The following is a 19,852-nucleotide window of genomic DNA, read 5'->3' as shown; positions in this document are numbered from 1 at the left end:
TACAAAGGCATTTTCCTTAAAGACGTAACGTAAATTTTGGCAATTTTATCACACCAACCCCCACCACCCCCCGCCCCCCGCTATGACGCTCGACGTCAAGAATGCATTCGACAGCGCAAGCTGGGATGCCATTGCGCTCTCGTTACTCCGGTTGGGCATTCCGGTGGGCCTGTGAGTCCCTCAGGTATCTATCCAGGGCCCGGTGCTATGGAACACTATGTACGATAGTGTTTTAAGACTGAAGTTCGCCCAAGGTGTTAAGATCGTTGAACTGACGGCGACCCACGCGATCGCTATAGTAGAGGAGTGGATGAGCTCAAGGCAGCTGGGGCTCCAGTAGACGCAGGTTATTAGCTGGGGTTGCAGTATCTATCCTTAGATACGGCGGCCCAGCTTGGGCCTCGGCGCTTAGCGTCGAACGTAACTTTCAGAAGCTGGAGAGTGTACACAGGCTAGCGTGCCTCAGAGTGATAAGTGCCTACCGCACGGTATCACGGGATGCAGCTTGTGTGATTGCGTGTATGTTACCCATTGGACTAGTCATACGGGAAGACGAGGAGAGTTTTGACATGCGCGGAACCAAAGGAGCCATTAGAGTCACTTCGACTCTAGCGCCGACTAGTGGGTATGGATCTCCTATAGGAGATCGTCAGTTGCATTCTAGCAAAAATTCCGCTTGAGGCCCTTTCAAAACATTTTAACAACAGCCACTACACCTGATGGTATAATTGTAATGTTTCCATTATCAGGCGACAGGTGGTGTTGCTCCGTGTTTGTATCAATGTAATATTGCATATACACTAGTGACATCTGCTGTTCGAGATCGTAAGCTTTCAATGTTCCTTCCACACACACGAGGTGGAAAACAGTCTTGAAGAAATTGAAAGTATACAGCTAGAATTTAGTATGGAGGTACAATGAAATCTCTTTTATTGTTTAGAACTGTAAAACAAGTCGTGGGTACAAAAAATCTAAAAATTATTTGTTGCTTTTGGATCTAGCTTTCATATTGATGCGATGCGTGGTTGATGAGAACGGACGATTTGTCCATACAAGGAAATTCATTTTACTTTAAATGTTGTGGCGCCATCTCGTTCAAACAGCACCTTTGTCTTTGCCTTATTGGAAGTTTAAAAGAAAATGGAATCGAACTATATAAGGGGTCGTACACATATTACGTAAGCATTTTTCTGGGTTTTTCTACCCCCCCTCCCCCAATGTAAGATTTTTTTTCATACAAATGATTTTTTATTTATATGGTGCGTAAGAAAATGACGGACGGCCCCTCCCCCCATAAGTGCTTACGTAATATGTGTACGGCCCCTAAGCGCCATATAAGGTTAGTGTCTTGGCTAAATGCGATAAAGGCAGTATCACTACTCGGTGATTAAGTTGGGTTTTTAGACTGAATCTATTTGTTATGGTGACTCGGGGAGGCACTACACACCGTGTTATTTTTCCTATCTTTTGTCTCTTTCTAGCATTGCCACCTCGTAATTTTGGAGCGGCGTATTTCGGTTTTCAGTTATTTGATGTAACTGTAAATGTATCAGCATGTAGATTGCGAGTAAGCACGCGCCTGTGATACTTTTTCAAAGTCATATTTGTTGTAGAAAACAAATTAGGCATTCAATGATGAAATGATGACGATTTGATGATTGTTTGTGCTTCCCGTGTCACCTTAAATGTAAGGAGTAAAAACGATTTACCATTCAACATATTGCGAATATTCGCAAAGCATCAACCTGCCTAATGGTTTTTTTACGAAAGTGAAAAATTAGAATTATTCTACTCATTTGTCAAATCATTGTATATTGAAGCAGTAAGTTATAAACCATACACGTTATCTTAATTGTACTAATAGGCATACAAAAGGGTTAAAACTATTTTTCAATCGTAACACATGCAAGTAAAACCCTACTAACTAAACCTTATGTGAATTACAATCAATTCAAATGTAAAATGTAAACTAAACGAAATAAGTAGAATGGTATTCAAATAAAGGTGATCTTCGTCCGTGTCTGATTGACCTGCCACACGTTGAGCTCTTCGTACACTTCGATGCAGACATCCACCTGATCCGGCTTGAAGCCTTTGGTGGTGCAACGTTCCATCACGTCGGACAGCTTAACTGTTTTGTTCGTTCCGGCCAGCTCACATACCAGTTTGAAGATCTTGTCGGAAGTGTTTTGAACGCTATAATAAAATAAAAAAAACGGCATCATAAATTTGTAATGAATAGCTTCTATCAATGGGAACATACTGAGTAGTCTTCTGCTCCGTTTGATTCAACGAATCCTTAGACATTTCCAATAACCGAAGGGCCTCCTGAACGTCATCCTTATCTACTTCATCGGCCAACCGAAGTCTCGCCAATGCAGTCGACAATCGAAGAATTCCCAGCAAGTTCCTAGCGGAAGTGAAGGTCATGTCGCGATTGTTGCTTGCCTCGCGACGTAGTTCAACGTAAGCATTGACTATGTATTCGGATAGTTCAGGCATGATGACCGGCATCTTGCGCTTGCAAAGCGCAATGTAACGCCGAATCAACGACATATCCAACGTCTTGATACGAGATGGCGGTTGCTTTCCATGGCTATGGACGAAAGTGATATGTTTTGCCAAACGGAGATCATTGTCGCGGTCCGGCTTATCCTGGATCAACCATAAAAGGTCGAAACGAGACAATAGAGCCGCTGGGAGCTGAATGTTCTGTTCGATTGTACGAAGTGGATTATATCGACCATAAGCAGGATTAGCTGCAGCCAGAATCGAAACCCGCGCGTTCAAACAAGTCATGATACCGGCCTTAGCAATTGAAATTGTTTGTTGTTCCATTACTTCATGGATAGCCACTCGATCATTTTCAGCCATCTTATCAAACTCGTCGATACAGCAAACGCCTTGATCTGCCAGCACCAGGGCTCCTCCTTCAAGAATCATTTCGCCTGTTAGTGGATCCTTCATGACAGCAGCAGTCAAACCAACTCCTGAAGAACCACGCCCCGTAGTATACTGACTGCGTACAGCGAGCCGACTAATGTAACCCAAGAGCTGAGATTTGGCGACACCTGGATCTCCCATTAAACAGATATTGATGTTACCACGGATTTTCATTCCATCCGGGCTACGATCGACACCTCCGACGAGCAGTAGAAGCAAAGCTTTCTTAACATCCAGATGTCCATAAATTTCGGGGGCCAGACTACTAGCCATTCTGGTGTAAAAATCATCTTTGGCCAGCTCTGCCAATTCTTCTTCGGTGATTTCATTACTGGTCTCTCCATCTTCCGATTTATTCAAGCAGACTAAACGGTGCGCTTCCAAGAAAGTCTCGCTCAACAATCCAGAAACCATTGCTCGGAACCCTGATCGCTGAATGGGCAAGAAAATTCCGCTGATGACCACATGGTCGCCTGGCTGCGCCATTCGCGTAATCTCACCACGGCACATCACCGTCAGCGATCGCGGAATATGACCCACCGGTACTTGATCGCTGTGTTCTTGAATCTTAAGTTCCTGGAATTTTGTAAACTTGGATCCGCGAGTCTGGAGATACAACCTGCCACCAGCCTTGTTGACACGACAGTCCTCCGAGGGACAATCGATTGCTGGCATAAAAGTCATAGACATCACGGGTTGATAAGTCTCGGCGCCGCAGCGGTCGCATGTGTAGGTTGCCACCGTCATCATTGGCTTCACCTCGGTACAACGGGTTACGATACCACGAACCGTAACCAGCTTGCCGATGCATTCTGCCTTCACTTCACGAATGGAAATGGCTTTGGATGCACTCGGAGCCTTGAAGTACACCTCGTAACGCTTGATCAATTCCGCTGGAATCGAATTACGGGCATCTCGGTGTTCGTTAGGATTTCTCATTCGTGATTGCTGCAGCAAGCGATGTTCGATGTAGATGTCCAACGGATCCTTATTAATCACTTCCCGCTCTTTGTATGACGGCAATAGCTCGAATACGGCATCGGAAAACAGCTTAACGTATCGCCGGCAGTTTCCCTGGATGGCTTCCGCCAGCTGATCGTTATAACTCGTCACATCATCCAGGTCGATCGTCAGCCCAACTTGTTCGCGGTGGGCAATGTTGGTCAATTGACGAGCGTATACGAAAATTTTCTTGCCATCTTCATCCTCCTTGAAGAATTCCGTCAGGAAGGAATTGACCGTTTCTGGAAAAGCATTTCTTTTTGAAAAGTTATTTTCGAAACACGAACTAATATTACCTTTATCTGCTGCGTAATCACGTTGCATTTTGCAAAAATACGTCACAAAAGTTCACGAAGCGAATTAAATGTACAAAATCTAATGTTCAAACAACAATTTAAATGAATAATCAACAAAAAAACAGCTTAATTCCAGCACAGCAATAAAACGACCAAGTGGGCTCAGAAGCAGATGCTTGAATGTGATGATGGCGGACTGTTCGCGCCAAAACACACGAAGAAGTTTAAAAGGGAAACGAAAGATTTGACAGATTTTGGTAGCTGTGCCCTGTGAGTGAGTGAATTTATGAAGAACATTTTTATACACGCTACTCTGATTCTACTCATTTTTGGGTAAAAAAAATTGAAACGGTTTTTAAGACGATCCCCACCAGTGCGTAAATAAAGCCAAAATAGCAACCTCCATCATGACGCGAACTCGCACCGGTCGTTGGTAAACGGGTTTGGGAAATGTAAACGCAACCTTCGGTGAATAGCGAGTTGGCAAATTTGGCGACCCGCTCCAACCGTTGCCAAACCATCACACGGAAATATAGAGTAACGCATAAATAAAAAATGTGCCGCATTCTGAAAAATTGTTCGGTTATTCATCATCAAAACCATTGTGATGGAGGTCAGTTTAGTTTGGATTTCAACTGATTGGCGGCGCTAGTGTATATGAAATAACCTGATAGGTTAGATATCTCGAAATCTGGAAATTTTAGAATATTGGCGTCTTCTACAAAGTTGTTTGGGTGGTCAAAACCATCATGACGAAAACAAGTTTAATTTGAAATACAACCGCTTGGCGGCGCTAGTGAAGCTATAAGATTAGATATTTCGATAGTTGAAATCTTAAGAATATTGCCGTCTTCTACAAAGTTGTTCGGATGATTAAAACTATCATGACGAAAGCAAGTTTAGTTAATAATACAACCGCTTGGCGGCGCTAGTGTATTGGAAATAACCTGATAGGTTAGGTATCTCAAAATATGTAATTTTTAGAATATTGCCGCCTTCTATAAAGTTGTTCGGGTGGTCAAAACCATTATGACCAACGCAGGTTGAGATTAAGATATAACCGCTTGGTGGTGCTAGTGTATAAGAAATAACCTGCTAGGTTAGATATTTCGAAAACTTTTAGAATATTGCCGTATTCCACAAAGTTGTTCGGGTGGTGAAAACCGTCATGATGCAAGCAAGTTTAGTTTTAAACACAATCGCTTAGCGGCGCTAGTGTATAAGAAATAAACTTATAGGTTAAATATCTCAAAATCTGAAATTTTCGGAATATTACCGTATTCTACAAAGTTACTTGCCATAAGACGAGTTCGTACAATTCCATTTAATTCCACCCCTTGGTTGTACCTTTGACAGATACTTATTTCGACTTCTACAGTAAGACCATCTTCAGTGCCTCGTACTTGACTCGATTGGACTCAATTCGAGCGCCAACGAGTATTGCGGTTTCAAACTAAACTTCTGTTTTGACTAGCTACCCTATAACCAGAGACCGGCGGAGTGAAAAACTGTCGAAATGGCAACGTATGAAAATGCATGAAATCGTGACAATGATACTGGCCGCACTTGCACTTTTTGCTTGCTTCTTATGGATGCAAAAAGTAAACAAGTCGAAATGGAACCGCTTCCCGGATAAAAATTTACAGTAACTTGTATGACATAACCCATTGAAATACAATAGATTGTGTGGCAAACAATACAAACTATTGTATGCTTATTGTAAAATGTTCACGGTTGTAAAAGATCTTTATTGTACGTACATTAAAATCACAATATATTTAAATGTTTCCGATATATTCTATTATATTTTTATTGTTCGCTTATGTTTAGTATTGCTCATCCAAAAACTAAACAGTTTTTAAAAGTATTCGGTTTGGATGATCTGGAAATCCGTCTAATGTTATTGAATTAATATAATTTTGGAATATTTCATGGATTTATTATATTGATGAAATAACAATTGAAAACAATATAATTACAATAGCTTTGTTTGTTAAATAAATAAAAATGTTATACCGGTTCTCAAGTATATATTTTCATATTGCAGGTCTAGAAATGTTTTGCAATAAAAATTTGATTTCAAAAAAATGAAAGGGAACAAAAACTTTTGCTTATAATTTTACTCGGAGAATGGCCTGATTCATTTGACCGTGTACAGTTTTGTTTATAATTAGTGAAGAGATGAAAATAATGAAACTGTATGGTGCAGAAAGTGTTTTTTTTTCATTGCAGTTTCTGCTGCTGGGAAAGCGGTAGATCACTATGGCTTCTGTACCGTGGTGAGTATCTAAAGTGTTGAAGCGCGTTAGAGCATCATTACTGGGCGCGAGTATTTTGATCACTCTCACTGTACTGTCATTTTAGATTAGTCACTCTTTTTCGCATCGGTCACTATTTTCGGTATTTTCGGTTATCATTTCGGTGGCTGCATTCCGTATCGGTGACGTTCGACGTTTGATAGTTCATCAAATAGTAGCGCTGTTATTTGGTCAATTTGGTCACCTGTCAGCTGCGCTACTGTTTTAGCAGCGCGTTTAGTAGCGACCGGTAAAGTGTCAAGTAATGATACTGCGCTGACAAACGGCTTATACTCACCACCGGTAATCGTAATCTTATACTACAAAAGTTTAATCTACATAATGAACGCAGTGGTTCATCCCGAACAAAAAATAAATGAAAATTTTATCATCGTAGTACCTGATAACATGCCTGGTAACATGTATCCTTGTTCCTTTACAGAAATGAAGCTTATGATAAATAAAATACTGCTGCTTACTGGTCCCTGATTGAAGATCGTTCAGTGGCTACCATTGGCCAATCTCACCAACGGGATATAATAAGAACTGATGCAGGTAATTTTTTCTTACATTTACATTTTTCACAGGTTTATATCTATTCGGAACAAAGTTAGTACACTTTTTAAACCGATGTTGGATTTTTCTCCAGATACAGGCAACCCACTTAACTTTGGAAGTAGTGCGCTGGATTCGTCTAAAGATATGCTAAACAACCGGAGGAAAATAAAATGATATGTAAAACAATTAATTGTATTGTATTTTTATTGTAATATTGGAGTATAATGTATTCTAAATCCTGTTGTATTTCTATTGTAAAACAATAGAAACAGTAATTGAAAACATTTAAAACACAATGTTTTCTATTGTTTTGTCGCTCGAAATCATCCCATTGAAGAACCGTAAAATCAATTGTTTTGCTCCGAATTTTGTATGGAAAATTTTCGATTTTTTTATTGTAAAGATACATAACAACCCCCTTTTTAATTGTAAAAGTCCCATTTACCATTCATTTTATCGTGGAAAACCATTATTTCTCATGTGATTTTATTGTCAAAATTCCATTATATTCAATGGTAAAAATTATGTTTTAAATGGTGTTGTAACAATAAAATTTATGATATTTTAATGATATTTTTTATCCGGGTTATGACGGTTTGATTGGAAACAAGATGGCGTCTTCGCCGATCTCTTATTCTAGTATTTCTAGTTTTGACTACCCTTTTAAATCTTACATAATAACCAACCTAACAGATAATTCGGATAACTTTGTAGAAGATGGCCACTTTCTAACTCTAACGGATTTAGAAATATTTAACCTAACAGGTTATTTCTCATACACTGGCGCCGCTATGCGTATGAATTCCAAACTAAACTAATCTCCATCATAAATGTTATGGCTACCCGAACAACTTTGTAGAAGACAAAGTCTTTCTAAGTTTTATAGATCTCGAGATATCCACCTCACTAAATTATTGCATATAAGCTAGCGCCACCTAGCAGATGTGTGTCTAGCTAATCTGATAATCACAAAATGCATTACGCACATATTTATATTACAAAAGTTGGAGCGCGTTCTGAAAGATTTGAAAATAAATAAAAAAAATTTCCTGATTTTATTTATTTCCGTGTTTGCCTCAATAGCAACCGGATATTCACCACCGGTGCGAAGCATGATTGCACTTCAACAACCTTGATAGAAACAACCGGTGCGAGAACAAGTGCATAAATAAAATATGAACGCATTTCGTTCCTATACTAGACACTCATTTGGATACACATCGGTGGGGATCGTCTAAAAGGACCTATTTTAGGTACTTTTTCTCTTGGACCCCCTCTTGCTTTTGTTGTTAGAGCCTCGGTTAGAGCTATAGTGGAATATAGATGAGCGAAGATAAATCCTCTGTCTCCAAACGAACTGTCAAACGTGTCTCCAAACGAGCATGACGTCACGATTTCAATGGAAACGTTAAGGGCTGTGACGTCATACGCGCGTGTGCACGGGCAAAAAAATCGACTCAGCCATGCTTTCGCTCATCTATAGATTCTACTATCTATATTATTCAGGTATTAAAATTGTACTTTGTGTCGTATTGATGAATTATTTTGAATTGGAAGTACTAAAAAGAATTTTTGTATTTTTCAAGTATTTTTTCATGAATTTTTCGATGCATGTATTTACGATTCAACTGATTTGTATAGTTGATTGCCCTCGCGGCAATGTCCTTGTAAAATGGTTCTTCATGACGACAAGGCTATCCCTTCATAATCAAAAAGCTGATGTCGTTTCATTCAATAAATTTTTATCTCAAAAAAAAAACTTTCGGAGATAAGCAAACGCAAAAACACCGATGATTCGATGAACAAAAAGGGATAAAGGTGTATGTGAAATTATTTGCCAAAATATAACATTGCGTTGATATCGTACTTTATTAGAAATTAGATAACATTTCATGAATGCTCATGTAGTTACTGCGAAGTGTTAAAGATGTTCCGGTGTTCATCTTTAAAATGCTTTTTCAAACTATATCATTGCATTGATATCATACTTTACGAGAATTTAGATAACGATTCATTGAAATTTATATCATTATTAGGAATAAATTAGTGTGAAGAAATATCGACAAAATTATTAAATTTTATACACTGCCAAAAAAATCCATATTATGTTTATGTGTGAGCTCTATAGATATTTGCAATTAGTCCATAACAATAAATTTTATGTGTGAGCCTTATAAAATATGTATAAGTCTCAAACATAAAATTGATTATTGATAGCGGTACACCTTATTAGACTTTTTTATAAACTCTGTAAGAATGTATTTATATATACTATCAGTTTTTAAATAAATTATGAAAGTAATAGAAATAAATCAAGTGATTTTTTTTTCAATAATGTTTGGATTTATTGTCACAAAAATCGTAAATCGATATACAATACAAACCCGGATATAAACTATGAATTTTGGGTTATACTTCTAACACATTGAGTTCACAATAGTTTGGACTCAGACAAAGTTTGGAGCTTACTGTCGTTTTTAATCATTATTGGAGTATAGGCGGAATTGAACAAAATCAGTTGCGAAATGTCGAAGATTATGTAGCTATGTGCCATAATAGCAGCAACGAATGTTATCCATTTTCGACACTTATAGCATCACTAACAACACATCATCATTTAGCAGCTAATGATGACCTTGCGGGGATGCTTTTTCATTGGAACAAAATGGTATTACCACCGTTTTGTTTTCGTGGACGCCTCGGTAATTGAACTTAGCCCTCGACTTAGCCAGGGAGTTCTGCAGGATCGGGAGAATTCAACAGTATTTCTTACGACTCCTCAGAAATAACTGCATTGCTCCAAAGTGAATTATGATGTCCGAGTTTTTCGATAGCCGACGCCTTACGGTAGTGCAGCTCTGCAAGTTCGTACCATTCCTGTTTGCTGACACGACAGTTCCTATGCCTAGTTGCGTTGCGTTGCGTTGCGTTGTAACGGAGTATTTCGTAGATTGCATACTGATAGTTGTCATGTATATTCTTTACCTTTCTTACCCCAATTGCTTATGGATTTCCATTTGGGATTCAATGGAAATCCAATTGAAGTCCAAAATGATAAAACATGAAAGCTATCATTGCCGGCCACGCCCATCTTCTCCGTTACTAGGAAAGGGAAGGAAATGATGATATGACATCTACTTAACGAGAGGCCAGCGACTCACCGACGCCCTCATAGATGTCAAGGAATTGGATGGTGGGTAGGGTATGTGGTTTAGGAGTATCATTATAAGCAAATGATAGAAAATTTGTGGAAATACGTTGGGAGTGACTATGCTAAGAAATTTATGTCACTCCGTTATCCTTGCCGATGATTTTCCTCGGATGGGGCGAAGGTATTAGCCTTGCCCTGGCTAATAGCCTAGGTTTAGGCGCCTTTGCTCGCTCTCTGAAACGAAAAAAGAGCAAAAAGAAATTAAATTCCCCTTCCCCCCTGATATGATAATGATTTTGATCAACAAATGAATTCTAAGTGGATGAATGATTCAAAGATGTTTTCCACCACAAACTACGAAACATTCTCCATCGACCAGAAAAATGCATGATTTCGTCTCATCAATCGAAAAGTACGAATTCTGCATAGAAGCAAATAACTATAAAAGCTTTTTCAATAAAGTATTTATATTGAAAATGTCCTCTGCAGTACACAGGGACATGACATTCCAACTAATTTTTGTATATATCAGCATCATTTGCCAGTAGCAATTTTTTAGAACTCAGAATCATTATACAATGTGTTGCAGTAGCAAATGTTCCCAAAGAGGCACTACATGTTTTCCAATGAATGTTTCAACTTCGGTACGGTACGGTTCAGAGAAACATTTATTTATTTGAAACTCTTCACCCAGTGCTTAAGAATTCATTTCAGAGGAATAATTCAAATGGATATAATTGCAAAAAATTGCAGTCGTGAAATGTGGCAACGCTGTCAAATAAAAAATCCTATACACACCAATTAAAAAAGGAAGCTATTCACATCGATAGTCTTTAATAAAACCTCAAATCAAATTAGGCAAGAGAAAATCCAACAAAAAGGTAATTTCTTGTGCTCGTAAATGAAATTAAGTTTGTGGTTGGTTTGAGTACAATTAAGATAAAAAAAAAATATTATAGTAGTGGTAGTTATTATGGCAGTTCTAGTGAAATCAAATGATAGTGTGTTGTTTTTTGCTATGAATATGAGTAGAACAAGACAAAATGGCAATTGATCAGCGAAATCTTTACTTTTATTTTGTACTTCCATTTTGTACCAGTAATGTGGAATAAAATGTGTTTATTATTGATGCATAGGTAACATACGGTACCTACACAGAAAGAAAATTCATTAATAAAATTAAAAAAAACATTGGTAAATTTAAAAAGTTTCGTTGGTTCTTTTTCGTAGAGAGTACCGCATGATCAAAATAAAAGTACGCAAACTTTTTTAACAACCATGATCCAAAAGTGGCATGCCGCTCTGAAATTAAAAGTTTGACCATTTAAAATCAAATTGTAGAACTGTCAAATGAATCAAATGAAAATGTTTATACTGTAACAAAGAGAGCAAAATATTTTCATTTCAACTAAATAAACCCCCTTCTCTTCTTGTACCCTTCAGTCATCTTTCCATCTTAAATATAAATAATCAAATCACAATGAATATCTTTTACATTTTATTTCATTTATTTATAACATTTTTATTCACTACTCACAAAATGCAAGCTGCAACATCTCCCGCAGTTCGTGATCCGGCTCCTAGTCAGGGTGAAGATGAGCTTCGTAGTCATCTGTGGAGGTTGCACCATTAATTTCTTGTCGGTGATAATTATATATCTATAAATGCATAAGAAAAGAAAGGAAAATCTGGCATAAATATCGTATTGATCACAATGCCAACCAGCCCCAGTGCTTCGTCAACCAGTCCCGGTAAAATGCTTGCCACCGACACTTTTTGTTCTCGTAAAAAAACCTACCTTTTGATATCGTATGAGATGACCAGCGTTTCGGACTAGTAGCACGATTGGCAATGATGTCTGGTGTTTTCTTACAATTCCCACATTCGACGCACTTTTTTACGGGACTTGTAATTATTTAAATAAATAATCAAGCACACAAAACGGTGCTAAATTCCGCAAGCACCAACAATTTTTTTTTCGCGCGCTTGTGGAAAAAAAACTATAAACATGTTTCATTTCATTATTGCGCAACTACTATCTGTCAAAGAAGATATGTTTTCGTCTGGGGAAATGACAGTGTAACAATTTTTAAATTGAAAAGATGAACTTTTAAATTTATACTGGAACCCGACGAAAAATAATTTTTCTCCAAAAGTAAAACTTTCGATTCTGAAAAAAACACTTTTATTTTCAAGAAAACTTGCTACTTTTTAAAAAGAAAGCTCAAAATATTTGTAAAAATAATGTTTGTTGTTTCTGTGTATAGCATTAAGGTTTTGTATCATATTTGCTCTATTTCCGATACATAATAAAATAATGGGGTCGTGAAACGAGTAACTACAGCATAAGTTCAATAATCGTAAAGAAAAGACATATTTCTTACCTCAATCAAATCACTCTCAATGGAGGGAGTCTTACCTTGGGTGGGGGCCTACCTATCGTCTGAATCAAACCGGAGAAGTTCTCTGCCTCTTGTTTGCGTTCCTCCTTGCAAAGTGTCTTCTCTTTAGGCTGATTTTGATTGCCAGCTCCAGATTTAGTCCAATGTTCTGTCCTGTTCATGCTGTCGTTGATGATGTTAGGGTCACTGATTATACACAGCGGATCCTGGACTCCAGCTTCGATTGCCGTTGAAACATTCGGAGGACATTGTGCTACCATTTCGAATTTCAGTCTAGTTCTTTTCATATTAGGCACAGTTACATTCACGAATGAATTCTTGAATAATATATTGAACTTAAATGAAGTAACAGCAAAAATGGAAATCGGGATGGAAAATTTTCGCGTCAAGTCTTGTACATGGCACACTACGATCCGACAGTTCCTATGCCTAGTGTGGATAATTAAAAATCGCAATTATTTTTAAGTCGTGTGAGCTGAGTGACAGTTTTTTTTATAAAAACTTTTCAACTAATACATAACATTAGCAATAACTCTTGAAATCTCACCTCTATTGCGCAAAAGATAAAATAACTTGTCGTTTCATGTTCTTTGTGGACAGGAAAGTTATTGCCGGTATCACGCCTTGTAATTGGTGAGTTTTTGTCCTGTGCCAGTAAAACCAAGTCCTTCTACAAGTGCCATAGGTCCGTGGATTTTCCGAAAGATATTTGCCATAGAACATTGGAAAATTACTAATGTGCACGATCGCTTTCTCACAGTCGTGGCTCTGTAACTGAATATTTCCTTGCCCCAATCCCACAGTAGCGAAATCCGTCCACCAGCACTTTACTTCTTTTTGTTGCCAGCACCTACTGAGCCATCTTCTGTCCAACATTTATGCATTTTCATTGAAACCTTTTCGCTGTGTGTTTGCTCAAAGTAATGTTTTTGATTTGGTCCTATAGCAGCAGATTAACAATACTGCTGTTTAGATTATTCAATCACCAACTTATTATTCAACTGGGGACTTTTGTCAAACTTCTCGAAGGAACAATTTTTGGAATAGCGCACAATTGGTGCGTGCTGTGTGTGGATAAACTCATTCGGTTTCGTGTATAGATAGTGGAATTCTACTAGAGGCCTGAATTATTCAGGCCTCTAGATTCTACTATCTATAGTTTCGTGTATGTACTTTGTTGCAGCAGGAGCATTGTCGTTGCCTAAAACAGTCATATGCGGTTCAAATTTGCTTTGAATTTGTAATTGTGAAAACGCAATTTACTTACCGTCAAGCTTACCGTCGTATCACTTTCCGCTTGCAAATTTTTCTTATAGAAATAATTGTGGCGTCAGCGGGGGCGTCAACTGCTCGATAAAGCAATCTTTTGTTGATCGATCAGCGATGTTTGATGCTGTTGCTGGCTGGTTCCTTCTAGGTACTAACTGCGGATAATCGGATGCTGATGAAAACTGATGTTTTGATGGTACCATATATAGCGCATATAATGGGAATTTCCTAAATAGGTAAATCGGTGAGGCAGACGTATCGCCGTCATCTCCTCTCGTAAGCTTGAGTTTTGGAGCAGCAGCCGGAATCTAGCAGATACGAAGCAGTATCTATTATGGAATGATGAAATAGGAAAATCGGAATAAGGCCAGGAATAAGGGCTATTATTATCACGGACTTAATTAATATTACTTACGTTAATTAAAATCTCTCGGATGAAAAGTGCTGATCCAGACTTGACGAGTGCAGCCATTTTGATTTTTTCGCTTCGTCGTGCTTTCTCGCTTGATTCATATACGTATCGGTTATATATTCAAGAATTGTTCATTTTATGTGTGGCACGTTATGGATTTTAGCCATTACATTGTACACATATTTTCGAATAGGATTTTTAATGAGAACAATTATTTATGCTAGTTAAGGGTATGTGTGTGGTTTTGTGATCCATAAAGCTCAAATACACTTTATTGTTGAGGCGTTTTGGATATTTTATGTGTCGTTACTTATATTAAATAATATTGGATTTTTTGTAGTGTATAAATGACTTTGAATGAGTTTTGGTTGTTGAGTTGGTCGAGATAGATGCTGACAAGAGATTCGTATTTTATTTATACTGATAATATAAACCGGAGGATAAACTGCATTTTGTGTGTGTTCCGGACACTTCTTAATTCAATGCTCCGGGAGAGAGAGTTTCACGAGACATTTCATATTTCAAATTCCCGCACTCGGAACGTTATATGAAACTCGAGAAAATCACGCACCGGCTTCAATGAAATCAACGAAAACATCGATGACACGCAAAACCAAAATTGGTCAGTCCGTGTGACGCTTGCTTCGGTATATTTTGCTCGTCGATAATTTTCTTGCGTCATGACGTTTAATTTTATTGTTATTTCGTGTGTAGTATCTGGATCTCCCTCCCAGGTGTCAGGTATTGGCGATTAAAGGTTGCATGAAGAAGAAGTCGAAGGATGATATTAGAAAAATATTGCACGGGGAAGCATACGGAAATTTTTTTAAAATTCCAAAACCCCGTACTGCTAACCGTTTTTGATTAAATTGCTCCTAGAATTTTTGAGAAGAGTTTTAAAAAACTTCCCGTATGCTTCCCCATGCAATATTTTTCAAATATCATCCTTCGACTTCTTCTTCTTCATGCAACCTTTAATCGTCAAGGTTTGACAAACGGGTGAGTGGTTACGAAGGATAGAATAATAACAAACCCTATGATTGCACGAAGTGAATTCAATCTAAGATTATCTATTATCTAATTAGTTTCTAAATTCTTATTGTAAATATCAACCTGTTACAGTGAACGTTCGCTAGTTGGGTTTTTTCAAGTTGGGGCGCTTTTTAGTTGGGGGTTCGCTAATTGGGGCGAAACCCAATTAAAAAGCAGCCAAACGTCAGAATGTGATGTCAAAACGCGTTGACGTTTTGTTTCCGTGTTTGGCGGGATCGATATTTTCTGGCGCGTAAAATTTTCCTTTGTTGAATACAAAAAGTAAACAACATTGACGCTTGTCAAAACGCCCCAATCAGCGAACGGCATTCGCTAGTTGGGGTGAGGTCGTGCCCCAATTAGCGAACGATCACTGTACAAGGAATCACCCGACATGAGAATCTCAATTGTCAGAATACTCTGCACTTTCTGTTGCCTCAGACGATGCACTGCACTTCCCAAGTAACCATTAAGCCGTAAAAACCGACTTTATTTCGGTTCTATAGTCGCATAAAAACTTGAACAACAGTGCTAATAAGATCTAAATTATATTGTAGTGCTGCTCAAAGGCTGCTTTTGGCGAATTATTTGGCTGATATAGTGCTTGCCCCTACCAATTTTTCCACGCCTATGCCAAAATGTCAAAACTTTTAGACGAGTTGGAAAGGGACGAAAAAAAAGAAATGAAAAGTAATTGTTTGCGATCTTTCTTTTTTCTTCCTATTGGGATTCGATGATTCTTTTGTTTATTATATTTAATTCCGGGATTGAACAATTGAACTGTGTTTGATCGTTTTGGTTCAGGTTTGCTGCTTACTTTACCATCTGATCCGTCACGGAATGAATGGGTGTATTGCTGGGATGGGATAAAAACAGAAGGAATTTATCTGCCTTTGAATCAAAGGGCGAGAAAGCATTGAACGAGGCAAATGAAATGAAAAATGAATCATATGTAAAATAATTGGACGGAGCTTTTTTTTTGTATTTAGGTAACCTATCTAGAATATCCCCATCCATGAAACCCTGGGAAGGTGCTGAGCTGATGGCAATGGACGAAGTGGCGATTCCACGTCCAGAGATGATCCGAGCATTCTTCCCACAAAGCTCCAGCTATGATGACGACCGAATAAAGGCTCTCATAGAAAGCCAAAATGACATCACAACAACTAATTGGCGTATTGTGAAACGATCCATTCTGAAAGATATTCATGTTGAATGGATCTTCACAGTAGAGGGTTGCGTCGATGGAAAAGTTGAAGAAGTCCAAATACACCCTCAACTACCGATTTGGTGAAATCCAACTAAGGAAGATTACAGATCAACCGACTGCCGCTACCGCCAATCCGACTGGAAGGCCGACCCAAGAGCAATCTGAGGAGGCCTCCTGTTCGGGCGAGGTTCGGCTAACTGGAAGGCCGACCCAAGAGAAATCTGAGGAAGCCTCCGGTTCGGGCGAGGTTAGTAAATCTCACCCCAAAAGCACCATAAAGGCTAGTCTGTCCGCCTCTAAAGGAAAAGCTCAGAAGCTTACATGCGACCCCCTGCTCTAGTGGTACCAAACCAAAGGTATCTAAACAGGGCAAAGGGGGTGCAAAAAGCGACAGTTTGACCACAGAGGCGAAACTGGCGGGCCAGGTTGCTACAGGGAAGAGAGAAAACCCAGACTGTAATACCAAACGACATCCTGATGATCCGCAACATCCAAAGCCGGACAGTCGTCGTCCGGAAAAAACCCCGGAAATGGCGACTAAAGTTCTGCAAGTGAACCTCCACCATGCTGAGAGCGCCACGGGTGTGCTCTGTCGGAGGTTCACCAAAGAGAATTTAACCGTGGCCCTCATTCAAGAGCCATGGGTCAATAAATCCAGAATACAAGGTATTCCACAACACTCATGTAAGTTGGTATATGATGACAGCCAGCTTTCTCCTAGAGCGGCTATTTTATTACATAACAACTGTAAATACTTTCCAATTTCAGAATTCATAAAAAGGGACATCGTAGCGGTCAGGATGGAGGTACCTTCCGCCAGAGGGAGTAGAGAGATCTTGGTGGTCTCGGCATACTTCCCAGGTGACGTGGACGAAATCCCTCCTCCAGAAATAGCTGCGCTCGTAGCCTACAGCCACCGACACAACATCCCCTTCGTCATAGGGTGCGACGCAAATGCACATCACACCGTATGGGGAAGTACCAATATAAACACCAGAGGTGAGTACCTGTTACAGTTTCTCTCTTCCAAGAACATTGACATTTGTAATGTTGGTGACAAGCCCACGTTTGAAAACTCCATTCGTCAGGAAGTTTTGGACTTGACTCTATGTAGTCGGTCTATCTCTGATAAAATAAAAAACTGGCATGTTTCTGAAGAAATATCAATGTCAGACCATAAACACATCATCTTCGAATGGGAAGGGGGTCTAACGATGGAAAAATCGTTTAAAGATCCTAAGAAAACTGATTGGGAATCCTACTCAGCTATCCTACGATCCGAAGAGTACATCATAGAAAGTCACATCAAGTCCATAACACAATTGGAAGATGCGTCCAAATCCATTAAAAACAAAATCCTTAACGCCTACCAAGAGAGCTGTCCAACTAAATCAACTAGTTCGAGTAGAGACGTTCCATGGTGGAATAAAACTCTTGAGAAGCTTAGGAAAACTGCGCGTAGGGGAGTTCAATCGTGCTAAGCGAACCGGCGATTGGAGCCTATACAGAAAGGCCCTGACGAACTACAACAAAGAAATAAGGTCAGCCAAACGGAAATCGTGGATTCTAATGTGTGAAAGCATAGAGAATACACCCGTAGTGGCCAGACTCCAAAAACTCTTTCAAAAGACCACTCCAATGGTGTGGGTAGCCTCCGAAAGACGGATGGTTCGCTCACTGTAGAGCCTAGCGATACACTGAGCGAATTGTTAAAGATCCACTTCCCTGATTCAATCCCTGAGTCGAGCATCGGCGACCAAGGCACTGGAATTGCTGTCTCAGATCCACAAGAGATCCAATCATGGGTTTCTGGGTCTAAAAAGGACGCAATAAAGGTTGCAAAGGAAGCTTTCACTCGGGCCAGGGTTGAGAGGGCTGTGAGATCTTTCGAGCCATTTAAGTCTCCTGGCATGGATGGAATATTTCCAGCGTTGATCCAAAAGAGGAGAAAACACTGGTTCCACCCTTGGTTGAGATTTTTAAGGCGAGTCTGATTTTGGGGCACATACCTAACGATTGGCGTCAAATCCGGGCTGTCTTCATTCCGAAGGCAGGCAAGAGAGATAAAACCAACCCCAAAGCATTCAGGCCGATAAGTTTATCCTCTGTAATGCTCAAAATTATGGAAAAGGTACTATGCGAGTACATAAATCACAAATTTATGAAAGCAATGCCTTTGTCAAAAACCAATTCGCTTATCAAAGTGGAAAATCTACGATCTCGGCACTACATACGGTAGTTCAAAAATCGAAAAACACTTAATGCAAAAGAAATTGCTCTTGTAGCATTTCTTGATATTGAGGGCGCATTCGATAACGCTTCTTATTCGTCTATAGGGTCAGCAATGTTGAGGAGAAAATTCGACCCATGCATTGTTACCTGGGTACATGCTATGCTAGCTAATCGGAAAATCTCCTCTGAGCTTAGCGGTTCATACATCACTGTTAAAGCAACAAGGGGGTGTCCGCAAGGCGGAGTGCTTTCTCCTTTGTTGTGGTCACTGGTGGTGGATGAGCTTCTATACAGCTTAGAGAGAAGAGGCTTCGAAGTGGTTGGATATGCTGATGACGTTGTCATTATTGTACGAGGCAAATTCGAAAGTGTTATCGTGGAAAGAATGCAATCTGCCCTAAATCACACTTTTTCCTGGTGGCATAAATCCTACAAAAAGTTCCATTATCCCTTTCACCAAACGGAGAAAGGTACAACTGAAACCCCTTTTCTTGAATCAAACACAATTAGTTTATTCAAGTGAAGTAAAATATCTAGGTGTCATACTCGACGTAAAGCTTAATTGGAACTCTCATCTCCAATCAGTTGTGCAGAAAGGTCTCAATACACTTTGGGTTTGTTCAAAAACCCTTGGTAAAAGATGGGGCCTAAAACCAAGTATGATCATGTGGATATATAAAACCATTGTCCGTCCCAGGACAACTTACGCTTCCCTTGTCTGGTGGCCTAAAACTAATGAGGCTGCTGCAAGGGCTAAGCTCAACAAAATCCAACGCACCGCTTGCATAGCCATCACTGGTGCAGTTCGTAGTACACCCACTTTGGCCCTAGACGCAATGCTTCACCTGCCCCGGTTAGATCAATTCATAAAGCTGGAAGCGGAAAAAAGTGCTCTAAGGTTAAAGAGAACAAAAACACTGCTGTCGGGAGACCTTACGGGTCACCTCAGCATATTAAATGAATTTGCCATAAATCCCGCAATAGGAATTTGTAGTGACTGGATGGAAACGGTAGTCAATTATGACTTACCTTACGATGTGTTCATTCC

The 19,852-nt window shown here is 39.3% G+C and overlaps 1 protein-coding gene and 2 long non-coding RNA genes across 4 annotated transcripts; 1 reads left to right on the top strand and 2 right to left on the bottom strand.

The window, feature by feature from the left end:
• Positions 1-1,783: 1,783 nt before the first annotated feature.
• LOC134217711 (DNA replication licensing factor Mcm7) lies at positions 1,784-4,432 on the bottom strand. Its single transcript, XM_062696522.1, has 3 exons — positions 4,242-4,432; positions 2,264-4,187; positions 1,784-2,196 (listed from the first exon to the last, which is right to left on the bottom strand). Exons 1-3 carry the CDS (start codon positions 4,267-4,269, stop codon positions 1,995-1,997), a joined length of 2,154 nt encoding a protein of 717 aa, XP_062552506.1. The 5' UTR covers positions 4,270-4,432; the 3' UTR covers positions 1,784-1,994.
• Positions 4,433-6,391: 1,959 nt separating this feature from the next.
• On the top strand, positions 6,392-7,498 carry LOC134214025 (uncharacterized). 2 transcript variants are annotated; one of them, XR_009979609.1, is made up of 4 exons: positions 6,395-6,520; positions 6,606-6,841; positions 6,981-7,093; positions 7,126-7,498. It is a non-coding gene; the product is annotated as an uncharacterized LOC134214025 (long non-coding RNA). The 2 variants fall into 2 exon arrangements; XR_009979608.1 differs by having other exon boundaries at positions 6,392-6,841.
• Positions 7,499-9,455: 1,957 nt separating this feature from the next.
• On the bottom strand, positions 9,456-14,510 carry LOC134217710 (uncharacterized). Its single transcript, XR_009981135.1, has 5 exons — positions 14,334-14,510; positions 13,917-14,247; positions 13,197-13,850; positions 12,046-13,078; positions 9,456-11,905 (listed from the first exon to the last, which is right to left on the bottom strand). It is a non-coding gene; the product is annotated as an uncharacterized LOC134217710 (long non-coding RNA).
• Between the last annotated feature and the right edge of the window lie 5,342 nt (positions 14,511-19,852).

The sequence above is a fragment of the Armigeres subalbatus genome, chromosome 2 (assembly GCF_024139115.2).
Source record: "Armigeres subalbatus isolate Guangzhou_Male chromosome 2, GZ_Asu_2, whole genome shotgun sequence".
Taxonomy (NCBI): Eukaryota; Metazoa; Arthropoda; class Insecta; order Diptera; family Culicidae; genus Armigeres; species Armigeres subalbatus.
This window is presented reverse-complemented; position numbering and strand designations above follow the sequence as displayed.

Bases quoted from the DNA above. Each gene is read 5' to 3' on its own strand.
- LOC134217711 (XM_062696522.1), bottom strand. From the start codon at position 4,269: ATGCAACGTGATTACGCAGCAGATAAAG. The intron at 4,188-4,241 runs GTAATATTAGTT...ATGCTTTTCCAG, and splicing joins TGATTACGCAGCAGATAAAG to AAACGGTCAATTCCTTCCTG. The intron at 2,197-2,263 runs GTATGTTCCCAT...ATTTTATTATAG, and splicing joins ACGGAGCAGAAGACTACTCA to CGTTCAAAACACTTCCGACA.